Here is a 24807-nt window from a genome sequence, read left to right as displayed (position 1 = left end):
CCTTTGACTTTCCCAGTTTTAACCTTCATCTCTACATTATGAAACTGCTGTATGTATGAGTGAGATAAAAAAAAAGAAACAAAGTACTGGGGCGGCTGTGGCTCAGAGGCAGAGCGGGTCGTTCCTGAATCGGAAGGTTGTGGGTCCGATCACATGTCGAAGTATCTTTGAGCAAGATACTGAACCCCAAATTGCTCCCGATGCCGTGCATCGGTGTGTGAATGTGTATGAATGTTAGGTTCTGTTCGATGGACTTTGCCATCACTGAGTGAATGTGTGTGAAACGGGTGAATGTGGCACGTAGTGTAAAAGCACTTTGAGTGGTCGGAAGACTAGAAAGGCGCTATACAAGTCCATTTACCATTTACTATAACTATTATATAAACAAATACAAGAGATGAGAAAAGCACAGAAGTGAGAGCAGCACAAACAGTATTGTCAGCATCAATCAGTATTGATAAATTAGCTGACCTTGTCGGGGTGGGGCCTTCTTGGCTTTGAACCTATCAGGAGAGGGTTCGGAGGGCTTGGTGTCGTTCTCTAGCACCATGCCGAGGAGGAGCGCTGGTCTCTGTTTGGTGTATTTACTGCTCAGCAGCGGATACCAGCGAGGCTCCTGACACAAACACACAGAAAAAAAAACATCTTCACATCACTCATAACAGCTTTTATCAAAACTCAAAACAAAAATATCTTCTTAATGTGGTCCCAGTGAGCAGAAGCAGGATGTCACTGATCTTAACACTTAACTCTATTTCAATATTTCACACCGATTTACCTGTCTGACCTCTTGTACAGATCGGAGGTCCAAGACAATGTAGCCGACACTCTCTCTCTTCTTACTCACAGAGTCAACAGCAAAACACTGAAGCTTGATGGGAGTTCTCTGCAGTCTGCGAGGACAAGATGCATCAATATTACACAGTTTACAAAATCAAACATTAGAGATGGAAAGGGTCAACAATACAATACAATACAGTATAATAGTTATTTCTTTGTTGTATTCTGAACATAACGTTAGTATAATAACATATCAGTGCTATACTTGAACACAGCAGTCAATTAGAGCTGAAACAATTAGTTGATTAATCAATTAGTTGAACGACAAAAAAAACAATCGATTAATCGTTTAGGTCAAGCTTAGGTTTAAGCAAAAATGCCAAATATTTGAAAACAAAGGTATAAATCTCTAAATCTCTAAATCTATGACAATGACACAGTCTGTCTGACAAGCTGGTAAAACAACTGATTATTGCAAAATCAGTAGTGAGAGAAGTTTGGCTTTTTTTGCTGTTTTTTTTTTTTTTTTCAAATCCCTTTTTGTAAATTCATTATTGTGAAAATTCAAACTGCAACGACAACACGTAAGAGCTGCAGACCTGTGTTGGTGAAGTGTCCTACGGTCGAGCTCCCAGGCCAGCTCAGTGCTGAACTGTGGCTGATCTCTGTGCTCTACGGGGTCTGTGGCCAGCTGCTCACCATCGAAGCTCGCCTGGACCACCAGACTGAGCCGGGGACTCTTTGGGAAGTGACGACCTGGGGAAGGAAAGACAGAGAAAACTAATTTTCACTTGCAGTCTCAAGCTGGTAAATCACCACCAGTCATGAGTCCATTGCAGAAAGAGTTGGCTGGTAGGTTTGTTTATCCAGCAGCCTCTTTAGCCTATCTATTGCTTACATTGCATACATTAAATCAGCAACAGATACATAATAAATCTACAAGTGGTTAGCCTTAGACTTACTTTTTTGTGAAAGCCTAACAGACTAGCAAAACTAAAAAAGTAGATTTAAAGAAAACAAATCCACCTGACTCACCTGCCATAATTCACTACTCTCAAGTTCTTGTTGTTTCTCTACGGGCCTCTTTAAAAGCCACTGTGTAATACAGATGAAACTAAATATCACTCAGCTGTGACAGTTGCATAAGTGTAAAATATATCATTTTACCATAACACAGCCTTTAAGATGAGGAAAGCAACACATTTAAGCTGTATCGTGATACAACAACATGTCACAGACAGTCTCATATTCTCCCATTTTCCCTGTTAAAAAAGTTTTTTCTTACCAAAATCGAGGGCCAGAGGTGGTTGTACAGATGTTGAGCCCCTGGAGGCTAATTGTGATTTGTGATTTTGGGCTATATGAATAAAATCTGACTTGATTTTAATATCATAATACTGATGTATTCAATATTGCTCAAATCTAAATCCAACAACCAAAACAATTTCAGAGTTTCTACAAAATGACACCTTTGAGAAACCAGCGTACATTAAATTACATTCACAGTTTGCAGACTTAAGAAGCTTCTCAACAATCTCAACAAAGATGTAGGTTACACTAGTACACATGCAGTCGCAGTGTAATTTCAAGATCTGGCTTGTACTAAGTCAAGTTTATATAGCACCTTCCAAAAGCCTTTGAAGTCTGTGTCCTTTGTGACAGAAATAGATAGTCTCCAGCTCTGGTCGTTAAGTTAACGCCACTTCAGGGTGGATTAAACTGTCCGAGCTAACAACAGCAGCATTAACGGGCTGCTGTTTCCTCAGCTGGTTAATACGCTACAAATGACACTCGTATAACTCCAGTGTGTTGGTAAGTACTTATTAAAACCCCGGCTATAGTCTCACCCTGGTAACGCGTCCTGTATACTTTACTTTAAAGCTAACGGAGCGCAGTTAAACAGGTTATAATCCGCCTCTTCCACCTGCTTACCTTCCAGGATGGACACAACGATGAGCAGTTGGTCTGTCTTCGAAGCCATGACGACATTTGACAGCTCTGACGGCAAACTTCTCAACTGTTTATTCAAACGGCCAAACTCCTCTTTACACCTCCGAGGGAGTCACAGCTTACTTGAGGACACAAAAAGTTACACACAGCAGAGGTTTTGTTTACTCGGAGGCTGACTGTCCGTTGCACAGCCGCTTTGTTGTCAAGCTTTGGCGCCACCCATTTTGTTTTAAAAGCGGAAGTGATGACGGAGAGGCTTGAGTGTTCAGCGCCCTCTGCCGGTAGGAGGTGGAACAGCAGGGCGAGGACACCACACACCGCTATACTGTTTATTCCACTACATTTATTTGACAGCTAGTTATTTTGCACATTCAGATAACAAACACAAAATTTAATGAACAAATTAATTAGTGTATATTATTATAGATTAAGCTGGTTATGCATCAGTCCCAGTAATCACACCACAATGGAAAAAAAGAGTAATAATATTAATGATTAATTCACTTATACTGATACAGTGTCTCCTTCTTAAACTCCAGTACATTCACCAATTAACTTGCCAAAGTCATGAGTCATTTAGTACTGTAATTTCAAAATTCATGATACATTTTTAAATTCAGTACCTCTAACAGCATACTGTATTTTATAACATATAAATCCTATTGTTCATATCAGTGTGTCTTATTATAATATACTGACTTTTGTTAATGTACTATAGCAAAAGCCAAACATGTTGGTTTTTTTAATGCCACTTATAAAGAGAAAACTCCACAGACAAAAGAATATATATAAACATCCTTTAATCATGATTGCCAAACATATGAATTAAGGCATATACAGTATAAAAAAGCAACAGCAGGTTTCATGTTTATACGATTTCAGTGTGTTATTAACTGGATACACCGGGTAGATGAACTGAACATACCAAGCAGCCTTTATAAGACAAGTGTCTCCCAAAAGATGACAGCATTTTGTAAACAGAGTTCATAGCACTATATTCAAGTAATAGAATGATCACTGATACTATGCAGGTAAGGTGTTGTGTGTGAGGCAGAGCTGCTGATAGACAAGGTTGGGCCACTGGGATTGGGAATTTTCCAAATGTGCAAGTAAATACTTTCCACCCCACATGATGTGAACATTGCATTATGCTGCGTTGGCAGAACGGGAGGAAAGGGTAAATTATTTAGACTTTGGAGTGTTCCCACATTATCCCAAGATTGTTACAGTACTAGTACGAGCCATGTTTTCACACTGATACAAATAAAATCAAACCTAAATTGTGTCACATATTTGTAGCAGTTTGTTTTTAATCAGGCTCAATTTAATTAGCTAAATCAATTGCATCAGTTTTAATCTTCAAATCTTCAATTTTATTTGGATGTTTACAGCCACGCCGTTTTGTTGATACTGCTCTAATGCCTTTAGCCAAGAAGAAGATATCACAGGAAATTCCTGATATCTCTAGCAGGCTAACAAGAATGGTTTTTCTATTGGGCTGCTCATAATTATGGTCTGTATGTACAACTTGAAAGCACTAGTAGTGTTCATGCCAGGGACACTACTTTGTACAGTTGTTGTTCATTTTGCTGCTATCACTCCCACAATGCAATGCACCACAATATATAAATGCAGAAATTACAGTTGTGTGACTCAATAGCTGTCAATGATGACACAAAATGATGAAATCTGAATTTGCTGCTCACTGTTGCGTGTCCATTATATTTCAGACACAGCCTAAAACTACTGCTTTGCTAAATGATCCTAACAAGTGAGCAGGGTGACTGTAATTCCCACAAAAATGCCTTCAGTGCTATTTATGTTAGTTGAAAGAAATGAGTTCCCCCATTAGACTGGCAGTATATGAATTTGGCATGTGTGTGTTGAACATGTTGTGTTGTGAGCAAATATCAGCTGGGTACTACAAGTAGCAATGTTAATGCCAGATGGAGGAGCCACAGAGTTACAGTGGGACAAATAGACAAAATTGGAAAGACATCAACCACAAGCCAATCACAGGCAGCCAGAAGCCCAACATTGGTCTAAATGTCGCAGGCCTGGTTGCTGGATCCATGAAGAATAATCAGTCCAATTCTTGTTGCTAACACTACTTTGTTCTAGTGATGTGGCAGTGGTTTGGCACCAATGGTAAAACCTGACAATTCTGTCTATCAGAGGCTCTGCAGTGAGCTAGTTAGCTTGTAGGTGGCATGGGAGCAGGGGCAGAGCAAAGGATTGTGGGATCATTGGTAGTATAAATGTGGACATTTTATTTAATGGACAATTCCAGTGTGATTTAATGAATTCCTGCATCACTGTTGCTGTTTTCTATCATTATACAGTAGCTGATCTTCCAGCTTTTATGGCGTTAAATTATATTTTCTAGTTCTCTGTTAACTTGGTTTTATTCAAAATAAATATTCTGAAAGAAACACTGTCTTATACTGTCTTCCCAGTACACAGGAAAGCATCAATTTGAAGCTGTAACATTATACTCAAAACTAAACTGAATTTAGCATGTTCTCAAACTGCAGTTGAATATGGCGCCGCAAGCAAATGGTTCTACACAATTGTAAATTACCAAAAACAAGACGTAAATATACAAAGACTGGCCTCACTCTGCGAGGTAAAACAAAAAAACTATGGCCAGTATGAAAATTTGGAGTTTGGCTGACAAACAATGAAGCTACTTTTTGGTCACAAACTCACGATTGTACCTGAGCAAAACACCAAATTTCATTTAGTTTTGAGCATAGTGCCAACTGCTGAGGTAATAATAAAGAAATGGATGTAGAAAATGAGCAAACACTCATGTAAACACTGGAACTGTCCTTCATAGGTGCTGTGAATAAAAGTATAGCTAGTACATGTGTCTTTCATGTCCAAACTGAATAGCATGCCTTCAGCACACACTCACTGGCATCCATCACCAGTATTCATTCACCTGGCCCCAGGTTGTACCTCTGATTTAAACATTTTTACATTAAAAATCTCTGCTGATGATTGATGACTGTATTCAAGTCAAATAATAAGAAGTCACTGTTTTGTAGTGATAACCCAACAACTCAGATCAACCTTTAGCACTTTTATTGCCTCTATGATAGTGACAGAAAATAGACAGGAAAGGGGGGCAGAGAGAGAGGGGATGACACACAACAAAGGGCTGCAGGTCGGATTTGAACCCTGGGCCGCTGCAGCAAGGACTCAGCCTCAGTACATGGGTCGCCAGCTCTACCCACTGAGCTTACCGGGCGCCCCGACCCTTAGCACATTTTGAAGACAAATCCTTGCACTCTTTTTTTCTATATTTCCTCTGGTGTACACTGGATTGGTGGATTGGCTCAATCAATGAAGATGGCAACTGGAAATGAAAGCTAGTTCCTATTCAAGTTCAGTCGTCATCTTTGTTTGGGGCAAAGAATATTCCAACAGTGTAGTGTTGACTGTAATTATCAATGCAAAAGTCCAACAAGTGCTCCAAACTAAATGGCAAAATAGTAGTTTCACATAGCTTTTAAATACAACCCATATACGACAACACTGTTACCCTGTTGATTCATGTGGCCATTTTCATCTGTCAGCACTAACGTTTGGTTAGGTTTAGGCACTAAAACTACTTGGTTAGTGTTGGAAAAGATCAATGGTTAGTTGAAAATGAGCTACTTAATGTTAGGTAACTTTGTTTTCATGTGGCAAAACTGTCTCACCATAAGGTCCTTTAAGTAGCTGCTCTGGAGCTTTCAGTCATATCACCTAGTTGCCATGAAATGGTAGTTGGACCACAAGGTTGATTCAGAGAACACATTTTCGGTGACAACTATGATGCAAACATGGACAAGAAGTCCTTAAAGTGCTCAGAGAGATGGAAATTTTAATATCCACAATTCCTTGCCGACTGGGCAAACTCCGTCTGCTGAGGGAGATGGCGTGATACGATTAAAAACCTGCTACTGAACAGACCTCATGGTGAGATTGTTTTGCCCTCTTTTGTACCAACAAGAGGCACAAACTGGGGCTAATATTCACTAAAGGACACACTTACTCTAAGCTTTAACCCAATGGGATATGTGCAACATCATTTGTGCAACTTTAATTACATCACTGAAACATGTGCCTAAGGGACAAACTGTTGCAGATAAGCTGAAGTCAACTAACAAAGAAGGAGTGGTTCTGCTTCTGCTGGTTTTCCCGCTCTGCTCACTGCTCCCCTGCATGGCTGATGGAGATCAACATAGAGTACGATAAAGCATGTTAGTGCTCTGCCATGAATCTGTACAGAATATATACACCACTGGGTTCCTACATGGCACTGGGCAGGTCGATGTGAAGGTTTACTCTCACATAAAGACAATACAATCAACATGGTTACGCTCAAGTACAGGTTAGTAATACAAATGTAGCGTCAGCACTATGGAGGGAGGAGGACCACTTCAATAATCAGAATGAGAATAATAAGGATAATAATAGACTTTTTAGCTTCCTAATGCTGTTTCCCAATAGGAGTTTAAAAAAACGATCAACACTATTGGGATAATGTAAGTCATCATCAGTACATTCAGTCATATCATCATCATAATACACTACGATAAATGTGCATTTTATAAAGCCGCGGCAGGGCTGAGTGCACGGCGCTCTGGGTTGTTTTGTTTTATACATGCCGCCTGCTTCTGTCAAAATCCTGCAAAACTGAAAGCTTCAAAAGTCAGTGATCTGGATTTGTACAGATAGTTCCTCCTTCAAAAAGGTCCCGATCATGCTTTCTGTCCCTCTGTCCCTCAAAGACGTGTTATAAAACAGATGGTTGTCATTAGTAAGAAATGAAAGAGGTTTTTAAATTTGTGTTCTCTGCCTCTCAGCGAGGCGAAGCTTATTCAACACCATGGAATTGATGTTTGATAAATCTGCCGTTCCTCATGTGAGACGTGGTCACATGGTCCTACTTCTTCCCTTCGCTGTCTATGGAGACAAGAGGAAAAAACAAATGCTTTTAGTCACATATTGGCCTTTCAGGAACTAGAGTCAGTACATTAGGTGTATTCAGACGAGAAGTGAAAATCAATCAAAAGACGAGAAAGGAGTGCTTGTGGTTTTGCTTTAAGCATGGCAAGTTGAAGCAGACAAGCATTCATATAGGTTAAAATTGTCTGAACACAGTTTAACGAAGCATTACTGACAAATTAGACATTTGAATCTCAAAACTGAATCTCAGTTCCAACTTGTAAACATGAGCAGAATATGCGAAATGTTACATAACGTAGATAACATCACTTTCATGAAATAAATGAGGGCAACAAATCTAAAGTTTGCAAACTGATTTTCATAGTTAAATTAACTCCAACTTTTGGCTGTAATGTGGAAAATAAATGATAAAAAATGGGCTGGCCAATGAAGCCCACACAAAGTGACAAAAACTGCAGTTCCTCTAACAGCCACTTGAGGCTCGCTACTAGTGATCAATCTCCATTAGACCCCATATTAAAATGGCCAACTTCACAGTAGAAATAAACATGAATTTTTATATAACTCACCAGTTTAAATTATATCAAGACTTTAAGTTATGCATAATTAAGAACAGGTGTGTTTTGACACAGGTGTCTTTTCAGCCCAACTCATCTCCACCTATTTGCCCATTTTTGGATTAGCCAAGTCAGGACTGCTAAGATGGCAACGGCCAGAGCCGACCACACTGAGCTTCACGGCGGCTATTCAGAAACCTATAGGTGACGTCAAGGTAGGGTGCCCATATCCCAACAGACCAAATGTGGGACAAAGAGTGTGTCTGTGTGGGACAATTTGGGACATGTTAGCAATGCTGTGAGGTAGCCTAAAATTGTTATATGTCAATCTAACTTAAAAAATAAACAAATAACCATTATCTTAGGGATAAAGAGATAATGAAGTTGTGATTGTATGAAAATGGCTTGTTCAAAAGATAAGAAGATAATTAATTAGTGATCTTCAGATATCAGGCCTAAACATTAGCAACCACCGCTGTGTTTGGCTTCAGTAGAAAACTCCTGGTATTCTTCTTCATTTTCGGCGTTTATTTGCTTCCACTGTCAGCATCACTCCTATTAATTTCCTTTATTTCACAGCAATTACCATTTATAGATAACTGCAGTCTTTGCACTAGGTAATCATCACATTATGCTGTTTAACTGCCTGGCAAGTTCCCTCTGCATTATTTCACACTTTCAAACAAAGGCAGTGATATATGGCCTATGAAAATATATGGAAAACACTGCAAAGCGGATAATGATCTACTGGATGGCAATTTAGGCAACAAGACACGAGCCTCAGAGAGCCGATTAAGTGGTGAGCTGTTATTCCCAGTAGAGAAGGGCTAGATATTTGATTTATTGACCCACCAGACGGCCTGAAGATGAGGCAATTCTCCAGCTTATTCTGCTCCCTGTTTGCATTTCATGAAAGAAAAATGTAGCCAATTCATTTCTTAAGATGCAAACTTAGTGGATAATCTATGAGTCAATGTGCTCTACACTGAAAGCACATCGAGCTAAATATACTCTTCAGAGAAACTAAGAAAACATTTAAAAGACTAAAAAGAAAACCACAGTGCTACCAACAAGATGACACTGGACACTGTGTGCAGTCTGTGTGTGTGTGTGTGTGTGTGTGTGTGTGAGTGCGTGTCATGGTTTTGATATATGATATATACTGTTACATTTTAGAAAATGCCTTTATTTTATGACCTTCAGTAAAGTGAAAAAGGTGAATTTATGCCTATAACTTAGGCATGTTTTTATTGTGTTTCACATGTTTTTTTTTAACACACGTAGTAATGACATATGACGTGACATTTTCACATTGACAAAATCTGTCCACAGAAAGACGGACAGACAGACATATAAACATCTGGCAAAATACTGAAAATCATCTCTGTGTTAGTTCCCTTTTGACAGTGGGTCAGAACGTCAACGTGTTGACAGTCGCCGCAAGATGGTCTTTAGTGTGTAGATTAAAACGAATTTGGCCCAGGAGTGTAAAGTGGAAGGGCCAATAGTCCCTTCCCTACTTCCAACCCACCTACTTCCGGCGCCTTTGCTCAGACCACACTCATCTTCAAACTCTGCCTTCATTTTGATCATCTTGACGATGTGATGCTATCGCTTTGACAAAATCTGTCCACAGACATAAACACCTGGCAAAGTACTCAAAACCACTCCTGTGGTAGTTCCCGCTACAGTAGGTGTGTCCAGGACCACATTTTGCCATGATGCCACAAACACTCACTGGGTTCCTAAAATATCTTTAAGGAACGACAGGAAACTAGTGGAGCAGTAGATAATTAAATGTGAACATATCTGGCGTTAAGTTCTGATTATCATAGTCTGATATTAACATCACACAGCTTTAGTGTTTCAAACGTACCTGTAGAGGAGTGTCCTGACACCTGCTGACTGGAGACCAGCGACCTGGAGCTCAGCCCTTCAACATGGAGCAAGAACACAGTGAGAAAACCAGCTGTGAAAGATCAACAGAACCACTACATCTCAGGGGGAAATGTGGTACCTTTCACCACATTTATCAGCTGGAGTTACTTTAAAGATTAAGATTTTTGTGTACAAACATATGAAGGGCTTATAAATAAATAAATTGTTATTGATTGCAACTACCAAACCCTATATACAATTAGAGCTGAAACGATTAGTAATTTAATCAGTCGAATGAGAGAAAATGTATTTCTTTGATAATTGTTTAACCATTTTTCGAGGTTTGGACTATTTATTGGACAAACAAACAACTGTCAAAATGGGGTGTAGGTGATTATGATGGAATTTTCTGAATTCTTACAACAGTAAAATGCTGCTTAAACATTAATACATCCATATTAATTTAATAATGTTATATAGAATAGCCACAAGGGACATTTTCCTGATCAGAACCTTTTCAATACAAAACTGTTACTTGTATTGGAGTATTTTGTGTGTGGTATTAGTACTTTGACTTAAGTAAAGGATCTGAATTACCTCTCCCAGCACTGAGGAAAACCAGTCGAAAGACAAAGTCAAGAACAAACGTTTGGTAACAAATGGACGCTGTTCTACAGGCAGCAACTCACACTAAACTGAGCAAAAGTATGTGGTCGCCTGATCATTATATGTGATAGCTGAACACGTCACTCCAAAACCAGGAGCATTAATCTGCCTCCACTCTTCTCACGACTCACTGAGTGAATGTGAAATACATTCAGCTTCAATTTCAGATATGAAGCAGTTCTTTTTCAGTACTCAAACCAAACCGTCCCTCTTATTTTGATTCGTAAATTAGCCGGTGCCTGTCAGTTTGACACATGTGGGGCTCAGTGTGTCGTCGTACCTTGGTAGATGTCGTACTGTCCTGACATCAGGTTGTAGCTCATACCCAGGTGAGTGTGATGGTGTGTGTGGAGGTGTCGGGCGAATGACACATGGTTCCTCTCTCGCTCCGTCTCTTTCTCTCCCTCAGGGGAACCCTTCTCGCCGGGCTGCACAAACACATACATACACCTGGATTTACACCTATTTACTAAACTTTTGATTTCTCCAACACTGCAAACTGTTTCTTTGCGTTTAGTCTTCAGCCCAACACTAAGTCACGTTAAGATCACATTCACTGACTTGATGACACTGAAAGATGTAGTAATGTGCAGTAGGTTTGTGTACAGTATATTCCTATTACTACAGGATCCTGTAGTGAAAACTAAACAGCATCTACTACTGAGAAAAGTTAGAATTTTCTGAGCAGCAGTTCCTCTGATGCCCATTTGACACTGCTCAAAGAAAAATCTGACCATACTGAAGTGAATGCTGAAACCCTAAATTGGCTCTACAGGTTCACAGTCAAGACATTCTTTTGAAGATCAAGTTGGCTCTTAACAGAGTGTGAGTATACACACACACACACACACACACACACACACACACACACACACAGTGAGGCTGTAAAGGCAGACTAGTGAGTGGATAAGTATCCGTGTTCAATGTGCTGACGTTTAATGTCACTGACAACCTCTACTGTCATTTAGCCACGTGTTAGCAACCACCTTTTCTAAGACACATAAAAGCTTCAAAATTCAAAGACGGGATATTTACTGACGCATTTCATGTCATAGGACAAAATGTGAAAAGCTTTTAAGCTTTTGTTCACCACAGACCTTATTTCAGGCCTCTAACCAAAAACCCAGACGAGGGAAAAATGCTAACTCGTTTCTGGACTTTAGGACTCATTCCTGCAGCACTCTATTGCTTAAATGTGTGTTTTCTGGCTCCAGTAGGCCAAGTGATTGCAATTTTCAGAGGCAGAGTGCACCTCTGTACGATTTGATGTCACAGCAGTAATAAAGGAGCATCATGTCATTATCAAGTGGTAGTGGTTCACTTTCACTTTATATACAAGTAATGAGCCACTTAAAAACTTAAAGGATCATATAAGAATGTTTTCATGTTTTTCTTATGTATCTTATTCCAGGAAGCAATCAGTTTTGATGTGTTTCTCTACACTATGAAAATCATCTCGAAGACAAATGAAGTATACTTGATATTGTGTTTAGTCTCAAATAACATGGCTGCTACATTGGCATTGCATGGTATTGAGGTTTGAGAAGTGTGTATAAGTGTATAAGTGTGTATCATTAGCCCTGCACTACAACACAAGGATAACATCCTGTAACTTTAAAAAGAAAGAAGAAAAGTAAATGTAATGAATATTTAACTCAAGTTTCTACAAGTGAATTCTGTAGTTAAATGAATAGAAAACAACAGCTGCTTGGAAAGAACAGCACTAAGGGGTTTTAAAACATTGCAGTGTCTTGTGAAATGGTCAACAGTGATGTTAAGCATAATTGGTTATAAAGGGGCTAATACTGTAAAACTTCTAATAATAGCCCGTTTATTTGCTTTATTGTGGACAGGCGTTTAATTCCTTTAGCACAAAACTCTTGCTCAGCAAAGATGGGAAATACCTTCTAATTGTGCTGCTACTCCCGAGTCTTGTTCAGCAAAATTGACAACTAACAGGTTGACTTTCAGGTCGTACTTTTTTCGCCATGCCGCTGCCATGACACTTGAATGTGAACGTCATTTTATGGCAGCCGAAGATTTACAGCACCAAGCATACAGACAGTGAGCAGCACTCTTCACATGACAATATTCACAACTCAGGTTCATTTTAATGGAACCCTTTGATCAGTGGACCCTTACGGACTAAAGGAATTTTAATAACGGAGGAATGGACACATACTGTATGGGACAGACTTTATGGCCACTTCAAAGGTCGGGAGTCGGCTGCTTTTTCAGTCTCTCTTGTTTACCATGCCAGTAAGTCTGAATGAATTATACTTTGGTGCTCATAGTTTCTGTAAAATGAACCAAACAATTGACAGTTGGAACAACTGACTGTCTATATTGACAAAAAAGAATTCTAATGGAGACCTGCCTTTATTTGTCAAAATGTGTAGCCACACCAGGCTAGTAAAGGAGATCTGCGTCTATTTTTGTCTTTAAACCTCTTTTATTCAAATCTTGTTGCATGTGTTCGTCAGGAAACATCAGATCAGTGCTGTGTGAATGAAAACAAACATCAGAGCTGTGAGCTGCAGTGTGGATGTGGCAGTAAAGTGTGCAGCGTCTCACAGCAGGTGATTTTCCGTGGTACTGGTGGCTCTGCTGCTGCAGAAGCTCCATGGCTGAGGATGAGGATGAATCGCTGCTCTGCTTGCTGCTCACCACTCCTCCTCTGCTGGGGGGAGTCACCTCTGACTCCTCCCTGCCCGCCGTCTTACCATAAAGAGGGTAGTGGAAACCTGGTGGACAAAAACACAGAGGTATACGTATACACACACACATACATACACACACACACACACACACACACACACACACACACACACACACACACACACACACACACGCCACAGTAACATACATACACACATACAAGTACAATGACTTTGTATAGCCATCTAAAAAAAAAAACAACCTTATTTAAACATATAATGCCCGAATTTTAAATTGTCAAAATCAGGGCATGTATCTTCTGTGTGTGTGAGAAAGTATCATCAACTTGTGTTGTTTTTAAATCTACTTTATACAGAAATAAAATGATTTAAAGGTCCAGTGTGTAACATTTAGGAGGTCTATTGTCAGAAATGGAATATAGTATTCATAAGTATGTTTTCATTAGTGTATAATCATCTGAATATATGTTTTTGTTACCTTAGAATGAGGCGTTTATATGTACGGATGCTGCGGGTCGCCTTCCATGGAATCTGCCATGTTGAAGTTTGTATAGTAGCGCAGAACGAACAAACCAAACTCTGGCTCTAGATAGAGGCTTTTGCGTTTTCTGCATATTTTTCGGCCACCGTAGTTTTTATGGGAGGGATTTGCGATCTGCAACTACACCGCTACATGCTACTAAATCCTACACACTGGATCTTCAATGAACAAATGAGGACCTTAACAGGGAAAACCGAGTCTTTTTTCTCAGCCACCATTTCTCCTACACACATTGAAGGGAGGTTAAGTGGAGAAGTTGATTGCTTTCTGCAACCTCACTGCAAGATTCGACTACATGTAATTCTAATTTTTTTCCCTTGGCTTTATGATTTATGCATTTCGGTTTGTTGTTTTATTCTCTTTGTCTTTTATGCTTCAAAACTGTTGCTTTAAAAAGATGGCCTGGACCCCGGAATTTGTCCCTAAAGTCGTTATTTGTTAATTCACAGTAATTCACAATACTGGGTTCACAATAAAAACATTCTTTTATCTTCAGACAAAAATCTACAAAATATATTTTCCCCTTTAAATAAATGTACAGTCTAGAACCTACTCTATTTGAAAAATGTCCTGGGATAACTTTTGTTATGAATTGGCGCTATACAAACAAAATTGAATCTTATATTTTCTTTACCAAATGAGAGAATCCGTTTTTATTTCTGAGGTAGGATATAAACTGTGCAAAACAATGCATATTTCCTCTTCTTTGTAAAAGTTAAACTGATGTCTTTGTGCCTCAATGTAGCTTCTGATGCGAGTGACATCTTACCAATTTGAATCTTCACAAATTTGTATTTGATTTAACTGTCTGCCAATGTATCTTTACATTTCCAACATCCAGCAACATTGTCATTCTATTGGAGTGGTGTCTCTGTCCATCTGCTGAATTTAATTCCAACATTCACTTTGTTTTAGTCTTTACCAGCTCCTGAGAAAAATATCTGGCTCATTAGCTGCTAGATGTTCCACTTTATTCAACATCTAGTCTCCAACTGTGTCTGTCTGCTGTTTGGTGCTGGGCAGGAGGTGTACAGTGGATATATCAGAGTTTGGTGAAAACAAGGGCCTTACAAGCAGCTAAAAAAAGGATAAAAAGCTCAGTAGGTCTCCAGAGCTGATGACAGTTCAGCTGCTTTCATCTCTTACACTTAAACTGACTGGATTTGACTGCTTTTGACTTTTGACTGCTTTCAGTGTTTAAACATAAACTGACATTTCTATTGCTGTAATCTCTTAATGTTCATCTGACAGTTCCCCTGCTTTCAGCTTTTACTCTTCAAGTGTTAGGTCGACCACTTTCAGTTTACCAACAAACTGAAAATTCAGCTGTCCATGAGGCTTAAACGTGAAAGTGAAACTTTAAGTGCTGTCAATACTTACATTTGAACTGACATTTTAAACCCTTTCAGTGCTTCAGTTTCAACTCTTTTAATCCCTTCAATTTAAACTGCAGCACAAATACAACCTATTAATAAATCATAATTATTCTAGTTTACAGCTTTTCAACCTGCAAAGTTTCAGAGAAAGCAAGCACATTTAAAATATTATCTAATATGAATACCTGTTCTAGTTACCTGTGTGTACTCTGTATCACTGTGAGCTACTTTATCCATTAATAATATAAAAGGTATTGAATATTTAAGTTTTAAAGCTTTCAGCATGACAGCGAATAAGCATATTCCCCAAAATATTAAACTACTCCTTGAAAGTAAACCCAAACATTTACTCAGACTCTTACCTGGGTAATTGTGGACCAGGGTTGGGGACACCCCTCTGTAGGAGCCCCCACTGCTCTCACACATTGCCAGGTAAGGTGGGTAGGAGGAGTGCTGGTACTGGATGTAGGGCTGCTGGGGGGTCATGGGAGGAGAAACCGCCGCCCGGGCACTCTGGGAGTCTTCAGACAGCCCTCCCATTGGTTCCTGGCCCTGATCATCTAGCCCCTCCAGCCTGTCGGACTCCTCAATGTCGATGGAGGGCAGGAGATCGTGGGATCCATGTACCCTGGCTTTTTTAGCATCTCCGCCAACACCTCCTCCTCTCTCTCCTCCACCTCCTCCTCCTGAGGTCATCTTGGCCCCGGCAGGCTCCATGGTAGTTCCCCATTCTTTTCCCATGTCTGCTTCACCCTCCTCGGCCTCCTCCCCATGTTGACTCTGTAGCTCTGAGTATTTGCTGTGAACCAGGCAGTGAGCCCAGGCCGGGCCGTCTGAGGGCTAGATCGATGGGGACAAGTGTTGGTGCTAGTTGCAGTGTTTCCCCTATAATTCTTTGTTAACAGTGGTGGGTGGGAGTCATTTTCAGGTCAGTTCAACTTCAGTCCACGTCTTTGTCCCAGTTTTTGTTTACATGGCCAGTTGCAGAGCTAAAACTAAATACCTATTTCATAAGTCTAAATGTTAGCTCTTTAGTCTCTTTTGTGTTTTTTGGAGGGAAAGGAAGGCTAATTTATGACTTTCATTTGTACATTTTCTTTTTAGCAGGGTTGGAGAATTTCTTGCTGCGATGGCCCACCGCTGCTGAATGACTATAGAGGAAACACTGTGTACTTGAGTGAACAGAACCATAGACAGACCATCTATCACTGGCTCTGGGTGTGATGTTGATGAAAGATGACGACGTTTCAACAGCAGGCGGCCATTCACAGGTGTGATGTTAGGAGTGTGGCGTCCCTCTCAATGACACGAATCAAGACACGTCTCACACATGACCAACAGCAGAATTTAGGCCAAACTGAAGAAAAAACAACCTACCCTCCCAAACAAAGCTTTCATTCAATTCATACAACCTTTTTACATGACCCAGCATGGCCAGAATTAGCAGTTAACTGCATCATGAGATGACATGGTTAAAAATCTGTACAAGCTTTATGAAAAAAGCAGCTTATATCAAAACCAACACTTATGTATTAGAAATGTTTCCTTTGTTTCTTTATGTGTTTATGTCTTACATTTACAGCTAAAGATGGAATTATACATTTCCCCCATTAATTTTTACTCTAAACATTAAAAACATTTGCATCCATCAAATCAAACCACACGATTTTGATTTCAACCAAAATGACTAAAGTAGTATGTCAAAGTAGAGCTACAGCACCACAGAAGCCACATGGTCTTTGTTATTAGCACCTATTGGTTTGGCTGTACACAATGTGTGATTAATCTCTTTGTGACACAACAGTCATTAAAGCACACCAACAACACCATCAGCGGCGGCGGCAGGTTATAGACAGAGGGAGAAACTTACACTGGAAAAGGAAACATTTGAGTCCAGATCTGTCTGACTGTTTGGGTTGTGGAGTGATGAAGAAGAGGAAGAGGACGGTGACTTGATGTCATCACAGTCTTTCATCGAGACCTGGTTCTGGTCCACCATGCCACCGTGCACCGCCTTTACGCCCAGACTCTGTCCCCTTTCTCCCCTCTCACTCATCTCCACGTAGGACAGGATGGGTTTGGGACAGCAACCTTTAGCACCATCTGGACCTTTACCTAGCATGGGTCCACCAGCTGAACCCCCAACCATGTGTTTATCGTCCTCACTGTCTCTCACCCCTTGTCCCCGCTCACCCCTCTGCTTGGAACTGTGCGTCTGGTCACAGCATTTAGAGGCAAGTAACAGTTTCTGGTCCATGTACAGTCCTCTAGAGTACTGGCCGTAATACAGCGACTGGGCCAATGCAGTCTGGGTCTGACTCATAGCCAGCTGGAGCTGAGACTGAGGTGGTCCGTCGCCTTTCTTTGAGTCTGAGAACTCATGGCAGGAGTTTTTATCGTCCTCTTTCACTTCTTCCTTTCTGTCTTTCCCTTTGCCATCAAGGCCAGAGCTTTTGTGGAAGGCAACACTGCTGCTGTTTTGCCTGTCCGACTGCATGTACCCCGGCAGGTAGTAGGGCTCGTAGCTGTGGTAGTACGGGGACTGGGGGTCCTTTGATGATGGGGCAGATGATGTGGGTGGGGTTTTACCAGGGTTACCATGGTTACTGTTAGAGCTCACCTCTGAAGAGGTTGAGGAGCTAGACTTGGATCTGATTCCATCTGAGCGACATTCAGAAGATCCCCCATCATCCCCGGCATCTGAGATGTCAGAGTAGGCGGGGCTGTTGTTCTTGCTGTCTGCTGTTGCCAGGCAAGTACCACTGGGGTCAAGCCGTGATGAACCACCAATAGAGGGACTGGGGGCGTTGTCGGTGAAGGTGTAGACCTTGTCAGCCTCAGCCCGGATACTGGCCATCCTGCTCTCTTGGCTCTCTGTGAGCCCATTCATAACATCCTGCTTACTGAGGTGCTCCTTCAGAAGGCTTCCAGAAATTTCCTTGACACCCAATTTAGAACCACCTCCACCATCTTCCATTTTGATTCCACTACTGTCGCCATTAGGTGTCCTGGTTGACGCATCTTTGTTATGTTTGTCCTTCAGCCTCCGTTTCTCTTTCTTCCTGGTCTCTTTGTTGCAGGTAACCAGGGTGGCTTTGACAAGGCTCGGTTCCACAACAATGCTCAGCTTTGGTTTGATGGGTTTTAAGGGAAGGTTTTTACTGGTGAGGCCTACGGCTGCCATAGGTGAGGGCTGCTGTGAGGTGGCAGTATCTGCTGTGCCAGTCGGATATGCCGTGTTGGGTATGGCGATAAGCTTAGGGGGAGCAGGGGCTGGAGCAATTGGCCGGTTGGTCCTTGACTTGGACAACTTCTCTACCTTCCCATTGGCCTTTTTGCCCTTGTCACATGCACCACCCTTTTTGTCAATCAAACCTTCTGCTTCCAGCTTGGGCATCTCTACCGTGGAGTTCCTGTCTGGTACCATGCAATTCTCCAGAACTACAGTCATGTTGGAGATGATGGGCAGATTGCTAAGGTCATCAATCAGCCCATCTTTCAGCAATGAGGTTCTTCTGGTCTTGGAGTTGGCTGTGGAGGTGTGGTCAGTGCTGAGGAGTAGCCTTCTGTTCTTAGGAGATCCCACGGTGGTTACCTTATATAGAGGAGCAGGTTTCTTAGAAGAGCTGTTGGCATTAGTGCTGTTGTTTGTCTCTGAGAGGTCATATGTCATGTTGCTGATGGTGTCCTCACAGTCTGACAGTCGTTCCTCACTCTCCCCATCCTTCATGGGCTCCAGCTCAGGCTTCCTCTGCTCCTCCGCCTCCAGGTGCGCATGCGTCTGGTGGTAGCGCAGGCCATTGATGTGCTTGTAGCGTTTAGTGCAGTTGGGGTGGGGGCAGTCGATGAGGATTGGTGGGGGAGGCGGTGAGGAGGCACAACCTCCTCCAGGGTCCATGAAAGAGGGGTCAGATTTGCCCTGCGGTGTGGATGGGGCGCTGCGGGATTTGGCTCGGATTCTCTTCCCATTCCCGTTTTTAATGTCATCCGAGGAGACCAGGCTGAGGTCCAGGTCAGCTGGCGGTTTGTTCTTTCGCTTCCCAGAGGAGAGAGAGGAGGTGCTGTTTGCAGGTTTCACCTCCTCCACAGTGAAAAAAGAAGGAGGTGTTCGGCAGTTGCTGTTGATGAGGTTCAGGCTTCCTCTCCGTCCCTTGCTGTGGATGGGTGCAGTGGTTCCAGCCACACCACCTCCACGGCTCCTGTGCTGTGATAGACCCCTGACTTTGGCAGCAGGGGGCGGCTCAACGCAGGGCCGCTCGGCCATGGCCATTCGCATCCGTTTACCCCGACCACGCCCACCTGGCAACTCAGGATCACTGGAGGGAGACTCACAAAACCTAGAAGAGGAAGAGTAAAATAATGGATTTAGAGGAGAATTCCTCTTTATAATCACTTACTGACAGCCTGGAATTGCTTCTGATATGAGACAGATTTGTTGTGTTGTGTCCAGTTGTATCGATAAAATATCCATCATATCCAGTTAGTAAGTTAGTTTTACCTTTTAAGCATTTTAATGCTAACTTAAATGAAGATATAATGTATAAAATAAACCACAAAAATGCGGCCCAGCACCCGAACCAGTGGGATTTATGAGTGATTGGCTGAGTAACCAATCAAATCCTTATACAAGGGAGGCTGTCTGTTTGTATTTCTTGTGTTGTTAATAAATATAAGTCACTGTTGAAGAAGCAGATACTTTTAGTGACTGTATATTAGGTTTTATATCTGTGTTATCAGTGTGAGGGGGACACATTGTTATAGTTCTAGCTCAGACTGTATTCAGCTTCTTCCTGTTTACATCGAGCCAAAGTATGGTAGCCTCATAAGACATAAAATAGCCTTTACCAAAATATTAGCCATTGCTAGCTCCACTAGTCCAGTCCGGCAAATAGCAACAACACGACAAAAAAGAAGCTCTCAATAGCAAGATGGTGTGGTAGGTAGAGCTTTAAGCATTCAGCAGAAAAGTAGCATATGACAACTGAGACAATATCTTTACGTTCTTGAAAAACAGCAATGTTTGTTCATTCATCATTAATGCTGTATTTAAATGGCCAAGTTGTTTTGTTTTCTAGAGGATTCTTCTGCTTGGTGAGAAAAGAGACAGTTAGATCAGCATAACGTAACATAATGTAATAGCCTAATATAACATACCACATCATATGATATGTTTATATTGCACCTTATTGTATCACATTGTGTCATATTATTTTGTATTGCTTTGTTTCTCATCATTTTACATTGTATTGTGTTGTATCGTGGTTCATGAAAGCTTTTTTAGTCAAGATGGATAAACACAAAAAAAACATCAAGCTGAAAAGAAGGCTGTTTTTCTTGTTGATGCTGTTTTGACTGAAAGATTTAACCCCAGAACAACTTGTTCATATCGTCACCCAAATTCAACTCTTGTACCACCAGACAAAAACCAGATTATCATTCAAGGCTCATGTGGACCACTTTACCGAGACGTCAAGGATAAAAATTGATTTTTTTCTGTACAAAGCCTGCTTCTCCTTTGATAACATAAAAAACCTGTACAATCCAGAGTTATCTCTGCATTTGATATTGAGGCATTTTGTATTCACATACCATCCCTTCTACTTTGAAGTCTTTTGATGCTGTTTACCAGGGGGCCTCATATCTTAACACTGGAGATGCTTTTCCACACTCATACATTGTTATTTATATCAAAAAGCTGTCCGCTGGGATGAGCAAAATGCACTGGTTTATATATATCTACAGAGTAAGGCTCTATTTTCGAAGCTAGACCCTGAACCTGGCATCTATGCTAGCCTTTTAATGCATTAATTATTACACTACATCGCAGCACTGGTTGGTGTTAAATACTCAATGAATATATTCTGACCTTGGAAAGACTGTTTTGGGTGTTAATCACCTTATTAATGGAAAAGATGGCAAAGCATGTTGAGACTAGACTTTCTTGTCCCCCTCTGTGATTTTAAAGCGATGATATCTCACATTTCCTATGATGTCTGTAATTGCTTTTTTACATCAGTGTGTTTCTGAATGTCACTGAAGCTGCTGGAATGTCCAGCTGAAATTTGATGTATTTTCTTTGACATTTTGAGGTTATTTGTGACTCTCATACCTCTATCTAACAGGGAATTTTGATTGATTGAGTGGTCTAGTGTTTTTTTATAATCTCTGACTTGTTTTCCATATGTGTGTTTGTTATATTTTGTGCTTTTAATTTAATGATTGCATCCTTTATCTTTCATTTACAGGTTCATTCAAATGTTATTTTATTCTATTGAATTATATAATAAAACAGCACTGACAGACATCCGCAGTGACAAGAGCCCAAATGAAAAAAGCAATTTAGTCCCTGGTTTCTGAGATTAAGCTGTAATTGCCATGACAACAATCATTTACATACAGGAGCAATAATTGAGAGGTTTCAGCCCTGCGAGGAGGGACTGTCACATTTTCCACTCAGCAATTACAAAAACCACTCTCCACTTGTAAAACAGTTGGGATGCAGAGTGGAGAGCGTTTTTGTTAAAGCTCATCATTGAACAACAGCTGACGGCCCCAGAGCCAATTTAGCCATTTTTATCATTTTAGCAACATTAAAGCACTTTAAAAGAATAAGTGCTCTTTATCAGTTAATCAAATAAACAATCAGCAGCAAATAAGAGCCAATAAGAATAACAATAAAATGGTTAAACATGATAGATCAAACAGGGAAATACACCAAGCAGAAATGAGTAGGAATAATTATATTGAGGCCTAACCTTAAAATGTGTTTACAATTAAAATTGATTTAAAGTATAATTTTAGGCAGTCTGGGTGCTCTGACAGTTGTGATGAACAGAAACTCTGTGGCTGTACGCATATACATTTATAATAGAAACACACTGCAACGCATCAACTCTTCATGCAGCTTTGTTGCTTGTGGCCAAAAAATAGAACAGTGTCCTAATTTTTCACTTCTGTGTTGCCCTGTGGCGATGTGACAAGCCAATCATAATCCCACAAAATGGTCTGCTGCTGTTTAAGAATTGAAATTCAATGGCTGAAACTGTCTGTGCATGGGAACAAATACCGCACATAAACAAGCATCATTGCAGTTAAGCAGTGCATATATTTCACCATGATGATGATATTTCCTGAAATAAATACTACACCATCTTCCACTAAGGAGCAATGCTAACTTTTTAACAAGTTAACTTTTACAAGGAAACATAACAAATTTTTGACGGATAACATATATCTTTTGTCTAAAGTATGGGGGTCCCTATTTTGAATAATCTGAGCATGGCAGGCAGAGTGGCACTTTGTGCAGGCAGTCGGTCAATTAAGGGAACTTGGGAACCTAGTACCATTTTGCATCATAACAATATAATACCAGAGCCGTTTACTTTTGGGCTGTAGCCACATTAAGTTTAAATTTTTGCCCTCCAAGGGAAAAAGTTTAGGCACGCCTGTACTAAGGGACATAATGTCTCCATTTTCTGGAAAAATAAAAAAACTGCCATTGCAAGCAATTCACACTATAAATAGCAGACTATAGTCTAGCTTTACAGCAACCACTGCTAGAGGTGACAACTGCTGGATAATGGTCAATGTTAAAACATAGTGTAACAGTTGCACAGCTAACGAACACTTGTCACGACTGACATCTATTTAGAGCTAACGTTTTATAGTGAGCAACAGTTCCAACCAAACCTCCCAGCTCATTGTTTTATATCTAAACTCAGTAAGCTGAGATGAAATTTGGAGATTTTTGGGAATGCTGTAAAACATATTATAGTATGTCTCGTACGTTTAAAGTTCTCTGTAGAAAAGCACAGAGGCGGAGAAAGACAAGAAAAAGACAAACAGTGTAGTATTACCTTGGAGGAGCCCAGTCGTGTTTGGTGCAGTCTAACAGAGTTCCCACGTAGGTTCTCTTCCTCCACGTCACATTCACCACCAGCACACCTGTCAATCACAGAGGTCAGAGACGGAGCAGTTAGTACTGGATCTACTGGGTTAGTCTTAGATCTACTGGTACCATACCAGGCTTATATATCAGGTTGAGGAGGTCAGACAGCAACACAGGGTTCAGCCATAAAGAGGAAATATGGGATATGGGCAGTTTGTTTTAAATTGTAACAGCCTTCAATGACAAAATAATGTTTTGTGGTGCGATTCTTTGTGACATTCACACTTATATACAGGAGGAAATAAAGTCTTAAAATGCATTTTCATATCAATCATAAAAAAAAAAGAGATTTCCACTATTACAGAATCAAACAGTGATACAAGGGTGTACCAAGATGCGTTTGGTATGCAGAAACACAAGATATTAAACACATCCAACCCTGCCTGACTGTCTGAAAGGAGCTTTCCAGCTTTTGTTCATTTTTTTCAGACTTTCTGAGCTGAACTTTGTTTCTTGCATATATCACCACCCTTTTTTAGCTCTGCACACATTCTCATTTCTTTGTTCTCACTTGTATCTAATGAGGAAACTAATGAAACACTGATGAAAGACAAATGTGCAGCAATCAAAGGAGCACACTGCACCTTTCAAGAAAGACAAATCAATCTGACGAGCAGATGTCTGAGAACAGCAGCAGTTAACGGCTTGAAAATGAAAACCTGTGCCAACCTGAAGGACGGAGTTCACAGTTTAAAGAGGCTCAAATTGTTTTCAAAATGGTTCCAACCGTTAGTTACAGCCTGTAAAATTGCTCAGACTGATATTAGTCAGGAACATCTGAGGAGGAAAATACAGTCCTCGGTTCCTGTCAGGTTTTGGTTGGAAGGAAAACGTAGTCTTCAAGGTTTAATCTCTAATCTACGGACTGACGACCCTTCAGCCATCTGAAGTAAATGTCTCTCTCTTCCTCTTTCTCTCTCTCACGCTCTCAGACTGACATTTGAAAACCATTAACTTACGTTTTGTGATGCGCCAACGGCAATGCCGAGCAAATCAAATTTTGGAAGCATTACAGCCTTAAAATGAGGTTTGACTGCAACACACAACTTCAATTAAGACTGATGGCTGCCACTATCACTAAACACTCTCACAGATAAATGAGAGCTGGGAAACACGGCCAAGTCTGACGCTCATTTTAACAAGAGGTGGATGGTGATCAGGTGGATTTTTGCTTTTCATCTCAAGGCACAAGTCTTTCATTAGTTAACAACTTAATATTCCAAATATTCTCTTTAAATACTTGAGTAGCTTTGATGTTTGATCAAATATATTTTATACACTATACGACAAACTCACATATATATTCTCGTTCACTGTATTCACTTTAGTCATAATGACTGAAATATTTAAACTCAAGATAATCAAACAGAAACATTCTGGATAAATATACTGCAGCATGTAAATATCTTATCCAAGTTTTTGCCATCTGCATAAGTGGCACTAAAAGTGAGTCAGCAGTTGTGACTGAATGAAA

General features: G+C 40.5%; 2 protein-coding genes across 7 annotated transcripts in view; both read right to left on the bottom strand.

The window, feature by feature from the left end:
- The window catches only part of LOC127375705 (centrosomal protein of 120 kDa), a 32780-nt gene extending 29828 nt beyond the window's left edge, over positions 1-2952 (bottom strand). For all 6 annotated transcript variants that reach the window (XM_051421867.1, XM_051421868.1, XM_051421869.1 and 3 more), the window contains exons 1-4: positions 2713-2952; positions 1380-1536; positions 779-893; positions 472-616 (exon numbers count right to left, since the gene is read on the bottom strand). In XM_051421867.1, coding sequence (XP_051277827.1) covers positions 472-616; positions 779-893; positions 1380-1536; positions 2713-2761 — 466 coding nt within the window. In that variant the 5' untranslated portion in view covers positions 2762-2952. The remainder of the gene's footprint in view (positions 1-471; positions 617-778; positions 894-1379; positions 1537-2712) is intronic.
- A 561-nt stretch (positions 2953-3513) lies between these two features.
- znf608 (zinc finger protein 608) overlaps positions 3514-24807 on the bottom strand; it is a 52962-nt gene continuing 31668 nt past the window's right edge. The window contains exons 3-9 of the mRNA XM_051421899.1: positions 23242-23329; positions 17256-19722; positions 15748-16225; positions 13365-13534; positions 11071-11218; positions 10123-10179; positions 3514-7686 (exon numbers count right to left, since the gene is read on the bottom strand). Coding sequence (XP_051277859.1) covers positions 7667-7686; positions 10123-10179; positions 11071-11218; positions 13365-13534; positions 15748-16225; positions 17256-19722; positions 23242-23329 — 3428 coding nt within the window. The 3' untranslated portion in view covers positions 3514-7666. The remainder of the gene's footprint in view (positions 7687-10122; positions 10180-11070; positions 11219-13364; positions 13535-15747; positions 16226-17255; positions 19723-23241; positions 23330-24807) is intronic.

Source organism: Dicentrarchus labrax, unplaced genomic scaffold (assembly GCF_905237075.1).
Source record: "Dicentrarchus labrax unplaced genomic scaffold, dlabrax2021, whole genome shotgun sequence".
Taxonomy (NCBI): domain Eukaryota; kingdom Metazoa; phylum Chordata; class Actinopteri; family Moronidae; genus Dicentrarchus; species Dicentrarchus labrax.
The sequence above is the reverse complement of the archived record's forward strand: the minus strand, read 5'-3'. Positions and strand labels throughout refer to the sequence as shown.